The following is a 22406-nucleotide window of genomic DNA, read 5'->3' on the forward strand; positions in this document are numbered from 1 at the left end:
AATTTTAATTCGACATTTTGGAATATTCTTTATTTATTCATTTTAAAATCCCTCTCACACATCGATCGTAGCCAGTTAATTAAATGTTCATTGATCAAATATTTTAGCAAACCTGTATAATACCGTAAAAAAAAAAATGTCTTACAAATATTTTGGACGATAACATTCTGAAAAGAGGGGGATGGACTCTCGCTTGCTCACAACATTTTTTAGATTGCCTACCCCACCTAAGTGTTTGTGTTTAGGTTGTACTTTGGAAACATCTGGACACGTCCATTTTATCCCTTGTGTTTCCTCTGGGTCAATGTGAACGACATCCACATATGCATTTCTGGAAGTCGGGGAGGTTGTTCACCTTGACCCAGAGGAAACACAAGGGATACCTCAAACATATTTGGTTTCGGGCCCTCGAGTCACCTTGACCCAGAGACAACACAATGGTTAAGACTTCCGATCGCTTACCTGATAAGTGATTCTAGGATCAGAGGTGAAGGCCCTTTCTGGAACTCCAGCTCTTTGTAATGCAAAGCTTTTGCATAAGCTCGACATTTGGCGGCTCGTTCTCCCAGCAGCACAATGCCGTTATCGTCTCTTAGAGGCAAAGGACCCTAGTGAAAAGAAGTTTTTCCAATCTGTGAGGACATCTAGTCATGACTCAGCATTGAGTCATCCTCATGGACAACACCGACCTTGTCACTGTGCTCCATGAACTCGGCCAGGTTGAGCAGCGTCTGTGTAACCTCAGCGATGTCCTGCGAGGTCAGCGCCAACTCAATGCTCCGGATCAGCTCATCCTGTTGATCCTCACTTAACTCGGACCAACAGGACAGAAAGGCTGCATTGAACAGGTCCCTGGAAGGAAGCAAGAATATCCCGTTTATTAAAACACAATCATTTATTCAGATGAAAAACTAAAGTGGTTTTATGTTCAGGATTTCAGATTTTCTTTACAAATCTGCTGCACGTTTTCGGTTCATATCTCATGTGGAGCTGCCAGTGAATACAAACAGGTTTAATGCGGTAGCCGGCTGGAAGCTTTTTTTTTCTCCTCAAAATCCCAAAAGTTGTAACTCTGCTATGACTCAACGCTATATAAATATTATACAAGCGGAGACTAGAGTAGTTACAACAAAAGAAATGAAACACCAAATTAAATAAGCAGAAGCTGGTTTCACAAAGGCTGCCGTCAGTGAAGCGGTGTACCTGGCGAGAGGAATGTACGTTTGGGCCAGTGACCAGCACGACCGCAGCGCCGGGGAAGAAGACTCTTTCAGCAGCACCACGCTCAAACGCCTCAACCACTCCAGCCAGTCATCTTTAGATACTTTTCTGGCAGCACCCCAGGCCTGAGGGAGGGAGAGAAGCAGTGGGGATTTGCTTATTGTTAGGTTTTTAGACAGCGACATCATAACACCGGAGTAAGGAAGTATTGTTGGGACAAGATGTTTTTAAATACATTTGGAAAAGGTGTAGTGTGCCAGGTTCATGGCACTGCAGGGTTGGATGTCTTGCCAAATAGCGTTAAGGTATGAACTGTAATTCTATAGACATAAATGAATATAGTCGAAAGCTTCACTCAAAACTTTACAACAAAACAGAAATATGAACTGAGCTTCAGCTTTTGTAAGATGTTATTTACGTTAATGCAGCTGTAGAAATTTAAGACCAGATCAAAGCAAAAAATGTACGATTAAACTTTAAAACCGTCAGTAGTGATGAGCACAAACATCCTTGCCGAATGACCACACATACAATTAAAATAACAATTATAGCTGTATAACATCAAAATTGTATTTACCTTTATTTAATGTGATTTTCTATAATTGTACTTTGAGTTTGAAATTATGCTACACAACTTTGCTTGGGCCGACAAACCCAGCAACTCAACCAACCGTGTTTCCCCTCATCTCTAACTTTTTTTAATCATTTGTAAAGGCAATTATCAATTTAAACCGTTATTTAATGGTTCCAATTGATCAAAAAAACCAAACCCAAGCTTTAGACAACTTCAATTGTATTCTTGTTCGTGACTTAGTAATTGGTCTCGTTTTACATCGCACGTGTTTCTCATGGATTATTGTTATTAAGGGAACATTTGTGCTGCAGTCCCAGTTCAATGGAAGCATCTGGACTTGATATTCTGGAATTGGTGTTTGTCTTGTTTGTATGTCCATGTGTCATTACCACATGAACACAAAAGGATATATATAAGAAGAAACAGACTCCGGAATGGAAAACGAGACAAGCAATCAATTCTGACCTTCTGTAGGGCCGTTGTGCTGACATGAAGCTTCTTCATGGGCCCCGCTTCTACCGGCCCGCTGACCAGAGCATCCCCTTGGTTGCCACGGAGCTGGCGATGCTGAAAGATGAGAGGATCCTCCTCTTCCTCTGCCAGAGTGTAACCCTGTTATGATCGCAAACACACAGACCACACACAAAAGGGCCACACACAGTTCAGCTGTGAAGTCATGACAGCAAAAAAAAAAGACTTTGTATAACAATACGTTTCCTCTCTTTGGTGTAACTAATGATAAACAGAGGATGAAAATTAGGATGAAGCGCAACAAGGTTGTCAGGCTTTCTTTTTAAAGATTATGTAATATTTGTCTTGACCATGTGGAGCCACTCGGTGGTGAAAGCAGCTGTTAAGTTTCAGCCTCATCAGGCATGTGACAAATGTTCGAGGAGCCTGTCCAAATATTGTACAAACAATTAAAACAAATGTCAAATAACTCACCTTGACGATCCGACAAATGAGAATATCATAGCGCTGGTGGTTGATCCTGTGCTTGAGCATCACCTTGTTTACCATCGGGATGAAGATTTGGTACTGCAAATTAGAGGAAAGCAGGAAGAGTAAATATGCGGGTTTTGTGTACTCCGGCTTGATTACAAGGTGCCACTTCAATCCTGTTTTCTTTACTCCAAAAACCTCATTTCACCAACTTGGTTGCACTTGTACTTTACCACCCGAGCCAGATCAAAAGCTTCCTCTGCGCACGAGTTGCCAGATGTGGCTGGTATTTTGAGGTTAGACTAGCCAAATGATAGAAGGAATAGGTGGAGGGAAAGATCAAGATTGACCTCATCCAGGCTCATAAACACCACCACCCCCCACACGGCCCGACCGTCAATGACATCAGCAGTCTGGCAGGAAGTAATAAAGCCTTGGGAAGTGAACCCAATGGTGCGCTGTCGTCGGCGTGCCGAATAATAGCGAGATCTAAAGCGAGCCCTGGAGACAGCTACCTTCTTGCCTAACTGGAACACTAATGAGGAAAGGGTGTCCATGGAGGTTGAGCGCAGCTCAGGGGTGGTGTCGAGCGACCGGACAATTGGGTGGATGATGCGAGAGGCGTAATCTGTAAAATCCAGGGACTCTGTCAAGCGATCCAGTGTCTCCAAGGCGACTCTGGAATGAATAATGGAAACAGGTTTAGCTAAACTTAATTGTAACTTTCACCAAAGAAAATCTACATCACAGTCTGCTAATGCATTTATATTTTTAAATTAACAACATTTATTTAGCAACATTATAACTTGCATACTCAACATAGCATATAAAGTGACATCCCTCTTAAGAGAACTTTCAGTATTGGTGACTGGAAATGCTCCTATTATGCTTTGCCTCCCAGCCAAACAATCACTTTTGACATAGCAATATAGACTTGGAATTTAAGTAAACTATTGTAGCAACCAATCACAAGTGAGGTTGGTGCAGTATTTGGTGGTTCCCACCAAGTTCTGTGGTTGTGTTTAAGTTTATCTGCTGTTTAAATGTGTGAATAGAGAAAAATAACTTTGAATGTGTCGTAACAAGCTATGGTTTTGATTGTCAAATACTGTATCCTTATATATCTTTCATTATTTGAATCATTAAAGAGCTATATATGCATTTCATTTCATAGTTAACAAACAAAAGTATTATAAATAAATTCTGTAGTGGCGACAGAAATGTAAAAAAAAAAAATGGGAAAACAGAAAAGTACTGACTTCCGAGCGTGCAGCGGCACATCAGAAGCGTCAAACAACTTGACAATAGGCGGCAGCAGCAGGTGAAGGTAGTCATCAAGGTTGGCACCAAACAGCTGGATGGCATTCAGAAGCTGAAACAGAGGAACATTATTACACCGTAAGTCTGTAGCACCTTTCTTTTCGTAACGGTTAGCCTGACAAGATGAAGGAAAAAAATGAGAAATCGTTGTACTGAACTTGTGTTTCATCCCTTTCTTTCATGGTGGATGTAAAAATAAGCAGTAAAGGAGTGTTGGAAAACAGATACAGGATTGATATTATCACTGTGTTCTTTGGGGAAAAGGTTAATGGGCTTATAAATTAATGTGTTTATTCCAAAGGCCAGACATGTCCGTCAACAGGAGAAGCAATTTCACCTTTGTGCAGACTCTAATGGATCCAATAAATGTAAATGCTCAACAGGATTCTGGCAGCACTTGTAAAGAAATATTGTGATTTAAAAAAAAAAATCTTATCCATACAAAGAATTCTGTTGACAAATGAAGTCAGAAGAGTCTATTGTGCACAAGTTAGAGTAAATTCAAAGCAAATGATGAGCTGCGTCAGAGGGGAAAAAAAGTCTTAAATTCTCCACAGGACATCAGCAAGAGTTAAAAAGATGACGTATGTTGCCACTGCGCACCCCCAAAGCAACACTTCATGAACTGGAGTCCAAATTGCGCAGGCGAGACAGCAGGAAGTGGAGGTGGAAGTGAGAACGTGTGTGTGCATGTGCTGGGGGTGAATCAGCTCAGCTTGATGAGCTCCCTAAAACGATGGAAGTATATTTTTCTTGTCCTCCCTTTTGGGCTGGTGGGAAACATGACTCCCATTCGCTCCAATTTAGGAGACCTCAGGTTTTTTGGGTCTGGCTTCTGCTCCAGACCCCGGACTGAGTTATGGACCATCCAGACTGCTGGGTTATCTAATACGGCAGACTTTGAGACGAAACAGCACCACACGAAAGAGGACGACGGACGACCACGGTGCTTATCATAGGACTGTGGTCTTTGCTGAAACTATAAATTAAAGATTTTAGGGAAAACCATGGCTGAAACAGGAGAGCGTGTCAACTACAGGTCTATGCCGTCTGAAAACTGAATGGACCTCATAGACATTGAAGGAAACCTCAAACAGAAAGCAGGCCTCTACTAAGTCAAATGTGGGCAGACTTGTATTGCTTTTTGAAAGAGTGTGGAGTGAAAAAGGCACCGTTAAACACTCGCTAAGAGGAATGGAACTACTCAGAAAAACAGTACAATCCGTCAATTGATCTTTAAAATCTTATTAAACGACTGGAAGTTAATAATATGTGACATTTTACTAACTTATTCAGAGCAGCAATACACTCAGGAGGTAACAATAATTGGTCTCACAGGTTTGAAACATAGAAATATTTTTTAGTTTTGAGGTTAAACTTGCATTTTAGGGACTCGACTCACCTTGATTGTGACACTGCGGCCGGTGCTGTTGTCGTGCATGAAGACGCGGAGCATGTGGGGTATGAGCTGAGGCAGGTAGAGTTTGAACTCTCCCCCCAGGGCCACGACAATCTGCTCGATCAGAAGGATGATGGTGTTCTGCATGGGGTTGTTGGGCGTCCAATACTCCTGCAACACAGATGGTATTGAAGCTACGGTTGACATTTTTTAAAGCACATTGTGAGAAACCAGAGGGTTTTCGCTTTAGTTTAAACCTTCTGTGGAAGAGGTTTCTTTTTTTTAAATGTCTATGACCTGAATAAGTGAAGGTCCAACTCGGAGAAGATCCAATGCGATTGTCTTTTCTTATAAAGTCAGTAAGGGAACTGAGGTGGAGTGCGCTTTAATCAAAGTCTGCGCAAAATAAATCAGCCAATTTTCCATTCAAAAGAATACGTATTCAGCTGGCTGACACACATCGTCACGATTCTGGATGACCTCAGACGAAAATGTCGACCTCGCGGCCCATCCGACTCCAGCCCACGGGTTTATTTTATCAAGACGTGACCCCTTAATTTCAGAGATAGTGATCAGAAGTGCAGGACCTGAGGTCATGCAGCACATCAGTCAGTCAATGGGCTTCAGCTGTGAGCTCTGGCTGAGGTGTTTTGTCAGTAACTAGAGTCCTGAGCAGCTCCCAGCTTCCTGCTTTCCCTGCCTGACTGCAGTGTGTATCCTGAATGGCTCTACCAGCCCCCTCATCTGGATGCAGAGGCTGAGCTGGAGCACAAATGAATAGATTCTTTGTCCCATTTATTAACTCACAGGGACCCAAGACGCACTGGTCCAGTTCTTGCACCAGGGGTAACCGTCATTACAAATGTGTTTGCAACTGTTCCTCGGATTCCAACACAAAGGCGGTCATATGATATTTTGTGCCTCACTTGATAATTATGTGCGAGACAAGTCTGTTCGTCCAAGTGCAGGGACTATGACTTTAGCAGTTGTTTCACATCATGTGATAAAGGTGAACCGAGACGTCATAACACCCGTGAAGGAAATGGAGAACGTGAGGGAAAAAGTAGCTCAGAGTTTTCAACTTTGTCCAGAGCGTTTTCCATTGGTTGCACCACAAAACAACATACAAAAAACATTTAAACAACATTGAAAAGTTATGGTTATATGGTTTATCTTGATAAGTAAATTCATTTTCAATCTCTAAAACACATGTTTGATGTATTCAAATAGTTTTTATACAGTTTAATATTGTTAATACAGCTGTTTTTAACTGTAATCAAACTAATTTGAGAAGAATATAGTTCGATTTCAGTTAAAAATATACTATTTTCATCCGATATTAAATCGATAACAGAAGAAAATGTTTTTTTTACAGATAAAATAGTTGGATTTCAGATTAAAATAGTTTTGGTAACAGTTGAAAATTGTTCAATTTGTTTTTCATTTATTTAAAAAATATGAATATTATTTCTTAAATTATTATTTTGAGGATATTTGATTATATAATATTGTATAATAATTATTAAAATTATGCAACCTGAGCTTACTGATACGATGATTTGTCAATATTTTTCAAGCTTTTACGTCATTTTTCCGCCCCAACATCAGCATAGCTGCAGCTCACAGTGATCCATTTGGATTTAAAGGTTGCGTGTGGCACTCCACGAAACAAACTAAAAGTGGTCACATGGGCTGGGAGACTACAGTGGTATGCATTAAAAGTGAACCTTATCTGACCAGGAATTAACTTGAGGAATTTATTAACAAATTAATATAAGACTCAGTTATCCACCATTTAATATGCTTTAATGCTGCTTAGTTTCCCATGATCGCAGCCTCATTTTAAGTGTATTTTAAATAACTAATTGTTCAATAAAAACACACAAAAACATGACATAATAAAGGCATAATACACATTAATCCCTTCTTTTTGTTAAATGAGCATCAGGCTGTTCATGCTGTGCGACAAGCAGCCAGGATTTATCCAGAGGCCCTAAACACATTAGTCCTAATGAGGAAAGGGGAGAAAACAACCGACTGCAATTACAGTTTGCAGCTGTTTGCTCAACTTGGAGGAAAATAAATCCGGTAGATGGGGAAGCAATATTAAGGGCAGTCCTTACCAGGGCCAAATGGAAAAATACAGGAGTCTACTTTTATTTCGGAGACGAGGTTCAACATTTGCAAACTGGGGTTTAATGAAGAAGTTTCGCTGACCTACTTGGTTAATGAGAATACTTTTCTATTTTTCCAATGGATGAAGCCATTCTAAATTAATTCAGCAGATACTAATGTATTGAGAGTGACACTTACAGTTACAAATACAGATTTTAATCACAATATAGATAAATAACAGCTACATACCCATCTCAAATTTCCCTTTGTCAACATTTGACTCCACTTAAAAAAACCAAACAGTCATTCAAATTCAACAAAGGGAGGGTTGATGACCAAGCACAGAGTGCCAAGGTACATTCCCACTACCCTTCTACGAGCCTCTCATTCCCTCATGCCATGCCTCATTCATGGCCCACCGGAAAACCGGCCAAAACTGACTGACGGGTGAGCTGTGATAATTACTCACTCTGATGAGGGTGAAGATGTCATCCATGTAGGGCCGGATATGGATCTTCACGAAACACACCACCATTCCCATCTGCTGAAAGAGGAACTGAAGGGGAAAAACATTGAGTCAAAAGGTCAAGTAACACAGATAAAACTTTTTTTTTTTTAATTAAGATTCACTGTTTACTTCTCGGATGCTGGCGTCACAGACCCTGATGACGTTCAGAAAAGTGGGCATGACTTGGGGCAGAAACTGGACACACTTGAGACCCAGAGACTTGAAGATGAAGGTGACCGCCTGGACCACCATGGTGTGGTGGTTGGACAGAGAGGGGTCTCTCAGGATGCGCATGAGGGTGACGATGGCCACGGCCGGGTAAAACTCATCCAGCGGCAGGTTCCCCATGTTGACCAGCATCTCACTGGTGCTGTAGTCGGCTGAAGGTAGATGGAGGGTTAGTGTCGACACTTTAGATGGCAGCAGGTGTCACATATTTTTGTGGCCTATTCAATTCTAGTTTAACCTTCAGTAAAACAACAACAACTGCTTCAAATGTCCATATATCTACTTAAATTTGTTTATAGCTTGAAACCTATGCTTTAAAAATGACAATATTTGAAATGATCGAGTATTTTTTTCTACTAGTTTCAGATTTTAAAAATCAATGTGCCTTCATTCAACATCCTCTGTCAATTTGGGATGCATTTTTTGGCAGAGGATTTCATTTGATTTTAGGTCCGTAATAAAATGATCTTCAACAGATGTTTATCATTTTTCAGTCCAACAGTATTTCCTCAAGTAGAGGTCAACTCTAAAAAACAACGAATGCCGTTTTCTATTTCCCTACACGGGTCCGCAAGATTGTATGCAGATACACGGCTCGAGCTAACACAATAACTATTGCAATCATTGCGTTGTCCAATACAGACATTAACGGAGGAGCCCACGCCAGTTTCCATCCCGCAATTACTGATCCGTCTTATCACAGTTGGAATGCGATGGAAGCACGTCTCCCGCAGATGAATGGGTCGTCCAAGCATTGAAGCTGCGGCTACCATTACCACTACGTAACACGACATCGTTGATCGACGCACAAATACTTGAGAGCTCGCATTCCTCGGAGATTGAATTTGGGAGAGGCAAAACTACATCTGTGCGATTAAATGAACGTCACAATAACGGTCTTCAATCCAATGATGACTGTTGACCTAGAAACCCACTTGCAAAAGCTGTTTTTAAAATAGTTTAAAGAGAGGGAAATATTCAGAAAAAGCTGACATGAGACTATTTAAGAGGGCGACCTAAGATTCATAAAACGAAACGCTAGAGTACATATATTTGAGTAGACATCTGGAGACCGAGCATGGGTTACTCATGACTTTATAACCAGAAGTAATAGGCTGGCTCGAATTAAAAAAAAACAATCATTTTTAGATTAATTCAAGCGATAAAAATTAATAAAGTGTGTCCAGACGGCGTTTATTATTGAATAAAAGTCGTTCGTTCGGCATGAAAAACTATATAAGCATCATTTATTTCTCAGATAGGCAAATTGAGGAAAGTTTTTTGAAGGACTGGAAAGAACTGGAGGGGCGAGCCTATCAATACATCCACGTCGGGCCATTGAGCTTTACAAGCAATCCGAGAAAACAGACGTCTGGTATTCAGCGTTTCATTGGCTTTCTGCACGAGTTCAGTTTCAGCTGCGCCAGTTGTGTCCCTTAAGACTTTGGACTGCAGACAAAACAGGCTGTTGGATCGCCCGCGGTCTAAAGAGGGGGCTTTACAGTCAGACATTTTTACTGTTCTAGTTTCAGCAAGTCAGGATTGATAGGGATTGTTGCAGGCAGATCAGTACTTGACGTCCTTTAGACGTTATTCGCATGAGTCAGGATGAGTCTTTCAAACAAATATCGTGAATGGTGAAGTAATGAATAACACTTGTGTGAGAGGAATCAACAAGTCACCCACACATACAGGAACAGAGCTGGATGTCCTGACAGCACTTCCAGTAACCCAGTAGTGTCCCCCTGATCTCAATGCCTTATGGACTCCCAAACTGCTCGACAAAACATCTTGAGGAGCTTAAGAAATAACCATTACTTACTTATTGATAATTAATTAATGACCTCTTAGTGATGGATTGAGGATGGAGATAAATTGATCAGGTTAAGAGAAAGGTGGGAAAAGTGGGCAGAAGACCCCCCCATGAAAATGTAAATGTGTCCATCTCGTATTAGAGTTCAACAATATACTGAATAATACATAATAAGGAAGGCATATTTCGAGATTTTCAGCTTCATTTGTTAATTATATGGGAGAAGAAATGGATCAGATAAGCTTGCTTTAAAATTCAAACATGTCCGATATCAATTAAATTCATAGCATATTAAATAAGGATTATGTCCATAATTGTAGTCTTGCGAATATCCCTGGGTATTTCAATTAGTTCTGTTTGAAAAACATATTATTTGATCATCTGTCTTGATGATCTTTTATTGTAATTTAATTCAACTATAATGGCCATTCATGAACGACAGATGAAAGTTAAAAAATAAAACAGTGTTAAACTCCCTGAAGTCTCAATTATTTTTGTTGCCACTCTCATTGTCCTCCCTGTGTTTTATTCAGGGAATAGCAGACATAAACAGTCCAGACTTTGAAGAGATTAAAAGAAACATCTCATTAATAAATCTCAGGATCTTTTACGGAATAATAAAAGTCCACAACTTTTTCCACCAAAATAAATAACATTCTATTTTCAAACGCCTCTTCTTTGTGTGGGTTGGAATGAGAAGTGAAAAAAAAAAAAACTGAATGTTTGATTTGGTTGCGTTGTTTTGTTTTTTTTAAACCAGCAAAAGTGATTTTCTTACAGAACAGACATATCATTTCAAAATGTTCTGCTCATAAACAGCTTTGGATTTATTAACTGTTACACAGCCAAGTCATAAAAAAAACCTGATGAATTTAAAACGTTTTAACAGACTGTGTTTTAATAGATAATGTCAGCCAGATTGAGAAATTGTAATAATTTAACCAAAATAAGGTTTTGGTCGACACATTTAAGTACGAACACAACACACAGAAGAAACTAAACTTAATCACATGCTGGCATATTTGACTCAAGTAGTAATACATTGTCAATTATGCAGGTTTAGGGAAACTCAAATCATCAAGTCAAGAGCCTAAAAGCAAAAAGGTGGCTGGTTCAATTCTGACTTGGGGAAACTCTGGGTTTGGAGTGAATCCGTCGGTCATTTATTTTGACCACTATGAAATTCAATGAAAGACTCAATTGTCTGTAGATGTGAGTAACGTAGCAGGGATAGGCTCTACCTGACCCAGAATAAGCAGGTGAAAAAAGTTAATTATTCACTTGTGTGTGTGAAAATGTGAAACAAATGTCTACATTCTATTAATTAAATCAAGACCAACATAATTAGGATGTAAAATTCATATAGTTTGGGGCGTCAATGTCCTGAAATATTGGCTGTGGGGTTTCAAATGGAGTCTGTGTTGAAGAAGAATAACAGAGAAAAAAGTTGCAAAGGCTTTTTCCAGCTGTATCCCTGGGTATTCGATACTCAAAATAACACAAAATCAGGAGTTTAACTAATTCATTTTCATAATTTTGCCGGGAAAGGCACAACCTCAACAGCTCCCAGAGCTGCCGTTAGCAACGTTATCGTTGGCTTACCAGAATCCTGACTCGACTTGGACTCGGACAGGCTGACAGCTGAGGCGTCTCGTGATTGGTCGATCATGCCGATGTTCACCTTGTGCTTGTACGGGTCCAGTGCTCCAAGAAGACCCAGCACACGGATGGCCTTTATGAGACACAAGTTTAAACATTCATTCACTCTGGATTTTTTTTTTTTTTTAAGATCAGTCTGCACAGTCGCTCTCAAGGCAAACATATGTTGACACAAAAAAAATCTCTGTATGAAGGGAGAATCGACAACGTTCTTGTGGAGACTTAGCGAACCATGCCAAGATAATTCTGCGTTATTTTATTTGACAGTGCAGTCAAATACATTACAGACAGTCAATACATTAATAAAAAGTTATTGACTGTTTAATCTATTTAAACAGAGAATGATTAGTTCTTATAAGACAAACAAGTCACCAAAGAAAATCATTTTATTTGAAAAATACATTTCTCATGAAGATCATTTATTGAGAAACTCTTATTATAGTTTGTTTTAAATTCTTATCATTTACAATTAGCAATAAGTTAGAAATAAGAATTTCTCTGACGAGGGTATGGAACTTTTGGTTCTTTTGTGGAACCGACGGAAATGCATTGGTTTCAACTTGTTTCTTGTGCCATGTGTCACATGATCAAAATGTGATCATGTGTGGATTTTTTATAAAGAGAGTTTGATCGGTGACAAACGCAGTGAACATCAGATCACTTGTTATCATGTGTTCTTTTGTACTGAAATTATTATCATTTATTTTTTAAGTAGGAAAACAGCAATGACATTTACCAAAGCTGAAAAAAAACTGAAGGATGTACTAAGTGTAATGTCATTTTCATCTTATAAAATGAATCTTAATAAAATGAATATAGAGAAAAGTATCATACACCATATCAAAGTGAAGGTATCAGTAGCTGTACTGATTGAACATTTTGATTTTATTTGATAGTACATTTATTTCAATACTTAATGACCTAGATTTATTTTAATACTATTGAATAAGTAGTATCGGTTTTTCTTCTCGTGCTAAAAAGGACTTTCATGGTTTCACTCGAGATTCTTTCTGGTCCAAACGGAACACTTCTATTCCCGAAACGACAGACATAAATAAATAAAAGACAGCTTTCCAGATTTGGGTTGTTTGATTTATTAGTAGTTTATAAAATGTATTGTTTAAATCACCCACACACAAGTTAAATAAAAAGGAGTAATCAAACTCTAATCAGGAAACAGTTACATGTGGGTGTTTTGCATTATTTATTTGCTGTGCAAGACACAGGGCGGATGAAAGCAGCAGTGTTTACCTCCCTCCTGATGCCCTGGTTCTGCTCCGTCTTGAGGAAGTTGAGCAGCACCTCCAGAAGCGATGGGTACTTGCGATAAGGCTCCACCACATAACCTGTGCTCGCAACCTGTTGGCCCAAGGTCCACAGCGCCACCTGGTGCAAGAAAAACGCATCATGAACTTGTCCTGAGCAAAACTCAGTTCTATCTGATATCTTGAACTCCAAAGAGAAAATCAGTGACCTATTTGTACGCTTTTGGCTGCATGAACTTTGAAGCAAGACGTAAACATCCTGCTGATCAAAGTGTGACTCTGGCACATGTGGCCGCTCTTCCAATTAAACCTGATCAGTCAGATGGTATTATGGAGAGAAGCATTGTTTTCACAAGTTGCCAACTTGTTTGTTAAATACAATCAGACCTGGACATACTGGAGTCGTTCTGCTGAGTGTTTACTTCAGTCTTAAATGTTTCCTTGGAACACTGGGAAAGTGTTCCTTTGTGATGCTGAACCAAATCTACATTTTGGATCACTTAAGGCTGAGCATTTCATTAGCTCATCTGACCTAGATACACGTACGGGCCAAAGTCCGGACATGTTGTGCATTTCACTTCGTTGAATTATCCTCTCTGACCCCTCGCCTGTTGTGGGTAACGCTGATAGAGGCGAGCATTCAAAGTGGAAAACAAAGTAAAAGACAAAAATAAACCAACAGAACTTAGTTTCAGAGAAATAAAAAAATAAAAAAGCAGTTAAATAACACAAAGACCACTGCAGATTTTAAAGACAATTGACAATAAAAGCTATCAAAAATAAGAATACGAGTATAGGGATTCGGATTATAAATTAAGCTTATAAATCATAGCAATCCAAGATGATACGAGGCTTGATTCATCCCACATTGTGGAGTAAGAATAAGTAAACATTATAACAACAATTACTGGACATGGAGAAAATGCTGTCGCATTATGTGAGACAGAAATGGGAAATGGAGCTTAATCACAGTTTATTAAATCGGTTAACACAAGAGAGAACCAGATCTAGTTGCATCTGGCAGAAGCACTTAATTTTTTTTTCATAAATAATAAATGTAATTAACTGTCAATCCAATAGCGGTGTCAGAGAAAATTGCGAAACAGCAAAGTACTGGACGTGCATATAATTGTAATTATATTTCATCAATACATTGATCCAAAAAGGCCATTACTAAATTAACAGCACAGGTGCAAATCACAAGAATGGCTTTTTTCTTTACTGCAAAATGCCTGCAGTCTATACATCAACAAAAAGGATGAGAGTTCATGCAAATATGCAAGTAAATAAATAATGAACCGGGTAAATAATATTGCTTCAAACCTACAAAATGTATAATGCTAAAGACCACTGACCGACCTACTGTATAGCAGGTTCTATTGCATTATAACCATATTTATACCTTAAATATTTACTTTTAACACAACGATAACTCTTGTGTAATTAGAGAAAATCGCTGATTCAACCTTCTCTTAATTCCAGGTGTTTATTTATACGATGATAATATTTAGGACTACACAAAAATATTATTTTAACCAACTTGTCAACACTTCTACTCCTCTCAAAAATGTTTAAGGTGTCTGGGTGCAATTACGATGGACATTTTCGAGGAGTTTTCTGGTCTCCATCAGTGCATCACTGGTTAATACCTTAATGTACGATGATATCTTCTTGCATGAGCTTCTGGCAAACAATGGTGTTCAAACAGGAAATACCAGGAACACAATACTCCGAAAGTTCCATCTGAAAGACTTTAAATGTTTCCAGAACTAGCATCTTGTCATGTTTACTCAAGGAGAAGTGAATTTACTGTAACTGGGGGATAAATATTTTTCAAGATTGAACTACGGCCGCCAGACGTTTGGTAGACATTAGACAAGTCAAATGGGGAGCAGATGGGGAGAATGATGATCTTTGTGTCATACCTGTCGTTTCGCCAGTGAGGACGAGTCCTGCAGCATGTCCATGATGATTGGAAAAAGCTCGTCCATCCACTTCCTCATCTCGAGGCCGCTCACCTGACAGCAGAAAATGCTTTATGTCAATAGAAATTTGACCTCTGCAGATGGTCTCGCAGGATCACATTATTTCATCCCTTTTATCCTCAGCATATTACCATACATGACTATTTATTAGTTTTATTTGAATGTTTTATTTACTGCATTAGTTCAGTCAACATCTGGACTTTTGTCAACACTAATGATTTAGTTCCTTCTCTTCTGTTTGCACGGATCATGAATCAGATTTTTTTAAAGCTGGCGAGTTCCCCTCACCTGGGCCAACTCTCCAATGGTGGCAAGCACGCTAATAACCACTCCGGGATTTGGATCCGGGTCTTTCAACTTGAGGATAAGAGCCTGAAGGGAAAAAAAGGGAGGTCAAAAAGATCACATGACATGTTGAAGCCATAGAATTGAAATATTATCCATGTAAGCAGCAGGCTTTCTTGTGAAAAACAAAGCTTTGAAAAGGTCAGACGTGCACCTTAAGAATAGGCTCCATGTACGGTCGTATGAGTCGAGGGGCGTTTGAAACCAGGTGGCCGAGCATGCGAGCGCTCTGCTCTTTATTTCTTCCAACTCCACTGTGCTCCAACTCGGTAAGAATCTATAACACACAACATAAAATACATCAAAACCGTTTGTTTTTTTACTGCAGTCATTAATTCTGTTCTATGCAACATAACATGTATGACTACAACACCTACAGTACATGAATCAATGATCAAAGTAGCCTCATGTCTACGTTGACCTATAAAAGATGATGATATAGAACTGTTGAAATTAAGAATCTTATCTTAAGAGACTTAAGAACTGATAAGAGAACTTGATAGATGAATTATATGGGAGTATGATGGGACAAACAGAGATAATCAAGATGAATTTACATTTAAGAAGAAAAAAAACAACATTGAAATCTAAACTCATACTTTATGTTACAGTTTGGGACGCAAGTATCTACAGCATCCTTGTACCTGAATGAGCATTTTTCGCAGGAAGGGCATCACAAAGGCCGGGTTCAAGCTGCTGAGGCGCCCAATTGTGCAGATGGCAAGTTCTCTGATCTCGAAAACTTCATCATTGAGCGCGACGAAAAGAGCCTGCAAGTTCTCAGCCTGAGCGAGATGTGCATCGAAGCGCTCGTCTAGAGATGCCAGCACGCAGTAGCGGATGTCTGGATCTGCACAAAAACGGATAAAATCCCCAAATTAAATTAACGATCATTTAAAAAGTGATTTCATGATTAGCTGTGAAATGTACCTGGGTCGGTGATTCCAACCACCAACAGCTTGCTGAGGACATCGGCTACCACCTGCACCGCCGTCTGGCTCACGACGTGGCCACTGTTCAGATGGATGGAGGGAGTGAGGAGGCGCGAGCAGGTCCGAGCCGCCTCCATTCGGATCTCCTTGTGCTCGCTGTTCAAGAAGTGGTCCGCGCAGTGGCGAACAAACTGGGTGAGAGAGTGTCCTGATGGAAAAGGTGTCAGAGAAGTTGATTTAGTTTTTGATTCATGTGAATTTTCAGTATAAAAACACAAAAAAATACATGTTCTAACCTTCAAATTCAAAGCTGCCAAGCGTGCGTAAAGCTAGCGTGATGCTGCCAACGTCACTGGCTTCGGGGATGTTGGTCAGGCTTGGTGACGCCAGCTGGGAGGCAAGACCTCTGGGCATGCCAGGGTGGCGAAGAGGTTTGTGCATAAGGACAAGGGAGAGCATTTTTAGGAGCCCGTCCTGGATGTCTTTCTTCAACAGGGGGATCTGGCGGCTCAGGTCATACAGCACGGCGGTTAGAGCAGGACTTGAAAAAAAAAGAATAAAAGAAGCATATTAAATCTAAAGGAAATTGGAACACCACGAAAATCTCAATCAATTTGCGGCAAATGTAAAGGACAGGGCTAAACAGTTTACTAAATTTACTAAAGAACACATTTTTATTAGAGACTTTTTTGAGGAACAAATAATTTTTTTAATACCATAGAAGCAGGAAAAAGTAGAAAAAACACTATAAGGGTAACAATACGAAAAAAGGTAATCATGTCATGATCCTATAAAAATAACAAATAATTTTTACAATATAATTTTATTTAATAAAAATACATTAGCATATAGCATTTAATGAAATGTTTGTCAGTGTAAATCAATAAAGACATTAAGGGTTAACATTTAAGTATGAATATTGAACTTAAGGACTTACATATTACTTTTATATTATCATACTCATATAGTACTGGATCATTTAAAAAATATCTAATAAAATGTTAAATTCTCATCTATATTTCTTGGTAAGCATTTTTATAATTTCACTCTGAGCTCACAAGAGTTGTATCAAACGCAAAATCTGGTCTGGTCAGACCAGGTCTGGTAATAGGTTCTTAAATATAATAATAGTATTATTAATAAAGCTTTCTACACAGATTTTGCTGACCATATGTTAAATAGCAGTTGAGACTAGTAATTGCTAGGGGAAAACAAATGCTTGCCACGCGTTTCCTGGCAAAAGGCTTGTTGAATTTACGCAGCAGAAACATCAACAACTTTAAGCTCACCTGAGGCCAACAGCTAGCATGGGCTCAAGCAGCTCCTTGATATCTGGCTGAATGCTGGGACCCATCGCTCTGGAGAGCATACTGATACAGGTGAAAACTGTTGCGTCAACCTGCATGGTTTTCTGCCTCCTGCAGCAAATAAAAACAAGAAAGAACACGGTTGTTAAGGATGAATAAAGGAAGATTAGGAGGCTTCACTGAGACTGACTTGTGTGCAAAGTCTTTGGGTGGCAGAGCAGCTTTGATGATCTCAAGAATCTTGGAGAGGTAGGGATGGATTTCTGCCTTAACGGCCACGACTAGCAATCCCAGGGCCTGGAATGCTGCCGTCCTCTCCTTCTCTTTCTTTAGACAGGCCAGCAGGTAGCCCATCGTGTCTGACAGATATTGATCTGAAAACATAATGTTCATGATGCAAACAAGTAACATAAGACTTGATTCAGTTTGCAAACATTTAAAAGAGTCTTCATAGTGTAAAGTTTGAGCTCACCTGTGAACGTATGTGCCTGGAAGGCTGCCAGTCTGGGTAATAGATTAAGGATGGTCATCTGGATCAGAGGGTTCTTACTGGTTCTGTATTTCAGCACCCACCGGCAAACCTGGACAACAGAAAAACTACATTAATAATAGAACCCTGATTTTTTTAATCATAGTGAAATACTATTCCCAGCATGCCAGGGTTGCAGGTGTGACATCACGTTTTTAGACTCGTCATAAGGTTCATTATTTAATCTTTCCTTCTCCAACAGTGTGATGCAGGTACCTGGTCAAACCGCTCTTCCATCAGCTCTCTGCAGTATCTGCTCTCCACCAGTGAACTCTTGGCTGGCGCTGGCGTGGCGCCAAAGCTGAGGAAGCCCTGCGGCGTGCTGTAGCCCAGCAGACCCAGCAGGGCGTTGGACTGTTGTGGCTGCACTGATTGAAAGCTGGTGAAAGGTGTAATGTGGCGGGGCTTTGTTCCAAATCCCATCAGCTCCTTGCAGTACTTGTCATGGACCAGCTGCTGCTGCGTGATGTCTTCCATGTCCTCGCGCATGCGCTGAAAGCAACAGGCAGATGTGTTTTACCATCTCTTCCAAGTTTTTTTCCGTGCACAAGAATCCACTCTCACCTCTCCTTCCATGCTACTGATGCGAACCAACTCATTGAGGATAAGTAAAGCTCCGTGAACTCTGTCGTCTCGATTCATGCCCTTTTCTTTTGCCAAAGTTTCATCAAAACCCCGCTCGGCTTCCTCAAAGGTTTGCTGTTGGTCAGAAGATTAGCGGTAAGTATGAGAATGAATCATTGCCCAGCCACACATGCAGGAATATTAACCCGATAATAACATAATTCAACCACAGTCTGGAACACAGAAAAAAAAGTTCTCACTTTGTACCACTGTGGCTTCTGCATTTCTTTAGTTTCCCTCTGTGTGGTGAGGATGAGACATGCACGGAGGGCGGACACCGCTCCTTCACGGATGGCCTGCTTTTGATCCCAAACCGCGTAGAAGATGTTGTCGAAAAAGGGCTGCACTTGCTGGAAGAAGAAGGTGGGGGCGCTCACAGCCAACTCCCTCGATACTAAAACCTGTGAGACGACAACAGATGCATTTACTTTTTCAATTTAATACCATACATACATAATGTTGTAATAAATTAAAACTTTTTTTTATCCTTTTTCAATATTGTTTTGATTACAGGTAAAATGGTCACTAAAAGAATCTTTAAACATAAACCAAAAGCCCTGCTACCTAAACACAAACACAGAGACTTGTTTTTACCACAAACAAAAAGTGTCCTCTCTCTTCTCGACACTTACCGCTGCATGTCGACGACCTTCATTCCTGTCTGCTCCCAGCCACTCCAGGGCTCTTTTAACCTCAAACTCCACATACTCGGCAGTAAAGGTGTCTCCAGCCATGGACAAGTGACCCATCGCTTTAGAAGCCATCTCCATGACCACAGGGTCACTGGAAGGGAGCAGGTTCCGCAGATAGTTGGCAAAGCGACTGATTCTTGTGGCATTTCCTCCCTCCACTCCGATAAGACTCACTGGAAAAAAAGAAAAACGACAGGTACAGTTTGTAACGTGCTGACCAGGCCGTTTGTGATTTTATCCGTCAGCAACTTTAAAACGCTTATCATCATTTGCATCAAGTAGACAGGGGCTCAGAGGACACCATTACTCTTACCGATGGCAAGAATCCCTCCCTTCTTCTCATTCACATCCGAGCTGGATACCAGCTCAAAAATGTGATGGTTCAACTCATCGTAGAATGTGGTCGCCTCATCTTGGCTCAGCTGAGGAAAGTATAAAAAACATAAACGAAAGTCAATAATATACAAGTAATAATATATTTTCTATACACAGACCAACAAAGTAAATCATAGATTATTATTTATTTATTTATTTGCATCAACTATAGTAGCTCAAGTCAAATCTTTCAGTACATCTATAAATTAAACATTATGTTACAAGGTGCAATACATTTCAATACCTCTCTCAGCTCAGTTGTCACATAATGTTGTAGATCTTTTGCCGATTTTGCTCTGGTGTCTTCATTTCTGCTCTTCAAGCCACTGACAAACTGTTGAAGCACAGTGGCTGTCCCTGACATGACCACCATTTTGACAGCCAAACCTACATAAAAAACAAATGCATGACAAACTCTGACAAAAACCTAATTTTATAACAATAAATCACAAGGACAATTTTGAAAAACTTGAGATATGGGTCAACGGACTGTGTGAGTAAAAGTAGGCCGATAACATGCGTGTGCTTACGTGGGATTTATCGGGAACTGTATACTAGTATGACGTTAAAAAAAATCTCTATTATACTACAAGTGTCTTTAAACTGGTGATGTGTACAATGATAACTCAGGCTGCTGGTGCTGCAGTTAGCCAGCGTGTTAGCAAGTAACAAGATAAGAAGCTGTCAACGACTAACTGTTTATTTTAACACTTAAGACCGGAGACAAAAGTGTGGTGGATAGAATATCGTCACCATTATGAGTCCATCCATTCAAAGGAGTCCACAACAGCCCACATTAAAATTTAAGTATATACTGTCATGCTGTTTTTGTTTAGCTAACGTTAGCCAGACCAGATATGAAAACAACGATCTAATGAAAAACAACGCTACACGTACACACTTACGCGTTTCAAGGATCGTATCGAACACTTAGACGTTATTTCCTTCATGCATAGTGGATTTAGTCTGTTGTTTAAGTCGTTTTTGGGGCAAGGTTAGCCTGCTATAGTAGCCGCTTGACTAGCATAGAGACTTCGCGGCCGTAGTTGTTGCGCAGCCTGCGCAGCCAGATCAGGGTTTTCAGTGATAAACTTAGATTTTACACTTTTTGCATCAACTGAACAAAATTAAAATGCGGCTCAAATAAAAGACAACAATTTATTTGAAGTCAAATGTTTCGAAACATTGTATTTAAAAAAAATGTCTCGCGAGAATTCTCACTGCGTTGGATTTTGCAGAGATACATATTTTTACGATTTTATTATAATCATTTTAAAATCTGATCACGCTTTTGTTATGTGGAATAATAGATGGTTATATTTATTTCCATTGAAACGGATTTATATTTCCATATACATTTAAGATTTTATTTCCACGTTGCGCTTTCCTCCTTAATTCGAATTTTATATTTTTATATGCACACTTGCTTCCAAAGTAACTCTATATATGTGATTCATAAGAAGCATTTTAAGGTGGATACAAATTAAATATTATAGTTTTTCTAGTTATTTTCTTAGTTTAATACTCATATATTTATGTTTTAGACGTATATTTGTGTTCACGTATATTACGTTACTAAGTTATACACGTATAATACGAATTTTAAGCTTTTTTTATATGTTTTGGGGTTTTTTTAATATACAAAAGGAATGGGATGGCCATTATTTAAATAGTATAAAGAGCTAATGATACACTCGTTTGTCCTCTTGATGGCGACATTGTCCAGGTTAAGTGTTAAGGTGATCTTTTCTTCAACGGTATGATTTTGTAAACATTTTTCACTTTTTTTCTCTCTCTTTCTCTCTCTCTCTCTCTCAGACACACTCAAAGCAAGTGTCCAAAATTAGTTAAAATCTTGTAATGGCAGGTTTAGTATCTAGTTAATGTCTTTTTCTCACCTCCAACAGCCTTGCACACATAAGGTAAGGTAAGGTAAGGTAAAACTTTATTGATCCCTCAGGAGGTCTCCTTTGGGAAATTGTTTAACCTGTTCACCTACATGTTCACCTATGAATGTATTCTTACTCTTAAAATATCAAATTAACTACTTGATAGAGTCTAAATTATTTGTATTCATCTTTATTTTTTAAATCCATTGTCATTCCCTTGTAAACCATATAATATATAATAAGAACTGCTGCTAATAAAGTTAATTAAACTCACACTGTAAGTAAGTAAGTAAGTAATTTGTAGTTGTATAGCTCTTTTCCAGACCAGGGTGACAAAGCGCTTAAACAATCAAAACAATATTCAATAAAGTATACACTTTAAAGGTCAAGATAATACTGAGAACAACACAGGAGTTCCAGAAAATCAAGGAAAAGCCTGAACAAATAAAAACGTCTTAAGATGTTTCTTGAAAGAGTCAGTAGATCCATCAAGCGCAAAGAGATCTTTATCTTGTTTGAACCCTGTAGCCCTTGGAGATTTGTTGTCTAAATGTAAAGTGAAATACAAATATATGATGTTATTTATATTAAAACCAAAACAGGTTCTTGAAAATCTTTCTGTTTGCTGCTGAAAAAGTCTGGTCTGCCTCCCACATGTGTGTCACCTCAAGTGTGTGTCTGATG

General features: G+C 39.3%; 1 protein-coding gene across 1 annotated transcript in view; it reads right to left on the reverse strand.

Moving 5' to 3' along the window:
• Positions 1–20928, reverse strand: part of mtor (mechanistic target of rapamycin kinase) — a 61700-nt gene extending 40772 nt beyond the window's left edge. The window contains exons 1-28 of the mRNA XM_087782412.1: positions 20739–20928; positions 20078–20220; positions 19772–19880; positions 19399–19631; positions 18967–19167; positions 18707–18841; positions 18359–18634; positions 18086–18194; positions 17804–17987; positions 17596–17724; positions 16603–16847; positions 16305–16514; positions 16019–16224; positions 15529–15651; positions 15318–15401; positions 14970–15062; positions 13031–13165; positions 11723–11852; positions 8209–8459; positions 8041–8127; positions 5460–5627; positions 3997–4109; positions 3253–3415; positions 2741–2833; positions 2261–2407; positions 1204–1346; positions 690–852; positions 463–608 (exon numbers count right to left, since the gene is read on the reverse strand). Of these exons, the coding sequence (XP_087638538.1) occupies positions 463–608; positions 690–852; positions 1204–1346; positions 2261–2407; positions 2741–2833; positions 3253–3415; positions 3997–4109; positions 5460–5627; positions 8041–8127; positions 8209–8459; positions 11723–11852; positions 13031–13165; positions 14970–15062; positions 15318–15401; positions 15529–15651; positions 16019–16224; positions 16305–16514; positions 16603–16847; positions 17596–17724; positions 17804–17987; positions 18086–18194; positions 18359–18634; positions 18707–18841; positions 18967–19167; positions 19399–19631; positions 19772–19880; positions 20078–20206 (4205 nt within the window). The 5' untranslated portion in view covers positions 20207–20220; positions 20739–20928. The remainder of the gene's footprint in view (positions 1–462; positions 609–689; positions 853–1203; positions 1347–2260; positions 2408–2740; positions 2834–3252; positions 3416–3996; positions 4110–5459; positions 5628–8040; positions 8128–8208; positions 8460–11722; positions 11853–13030; positions 13166–14969; positions 15063–15317; positions 15402–15528; positions 15652–16018; positions 16225–16304; positions 16515–16602; positions 16848–17595; positions 17725–17803; positions 17988–18085; positions 18195–18358; positions 18635–18706; positions 18842–18966; positions 19168–19398; positions 19632–19771; positions 19881–20077; positions 20221–20738) is intronic.
• Positions 20929–22406: the final 1478 nt, after the last annotated feature.

This window comes from Callionymus lyra, chromosome 19, assembly GCF_982586985.1.
Source record: "Callionymus lyra chromosome 19, fCalLyr1.hap1.1, whole genome shotgun sequence".
In the NCBI taxonomy this organism is placed as follows: domain Eukaryota; kingdom Metazoa; phylum Chordata; class Actinopteri; order Syngnathiformes; family Callionymidae; genus Callionymus; species Callionymus lyra.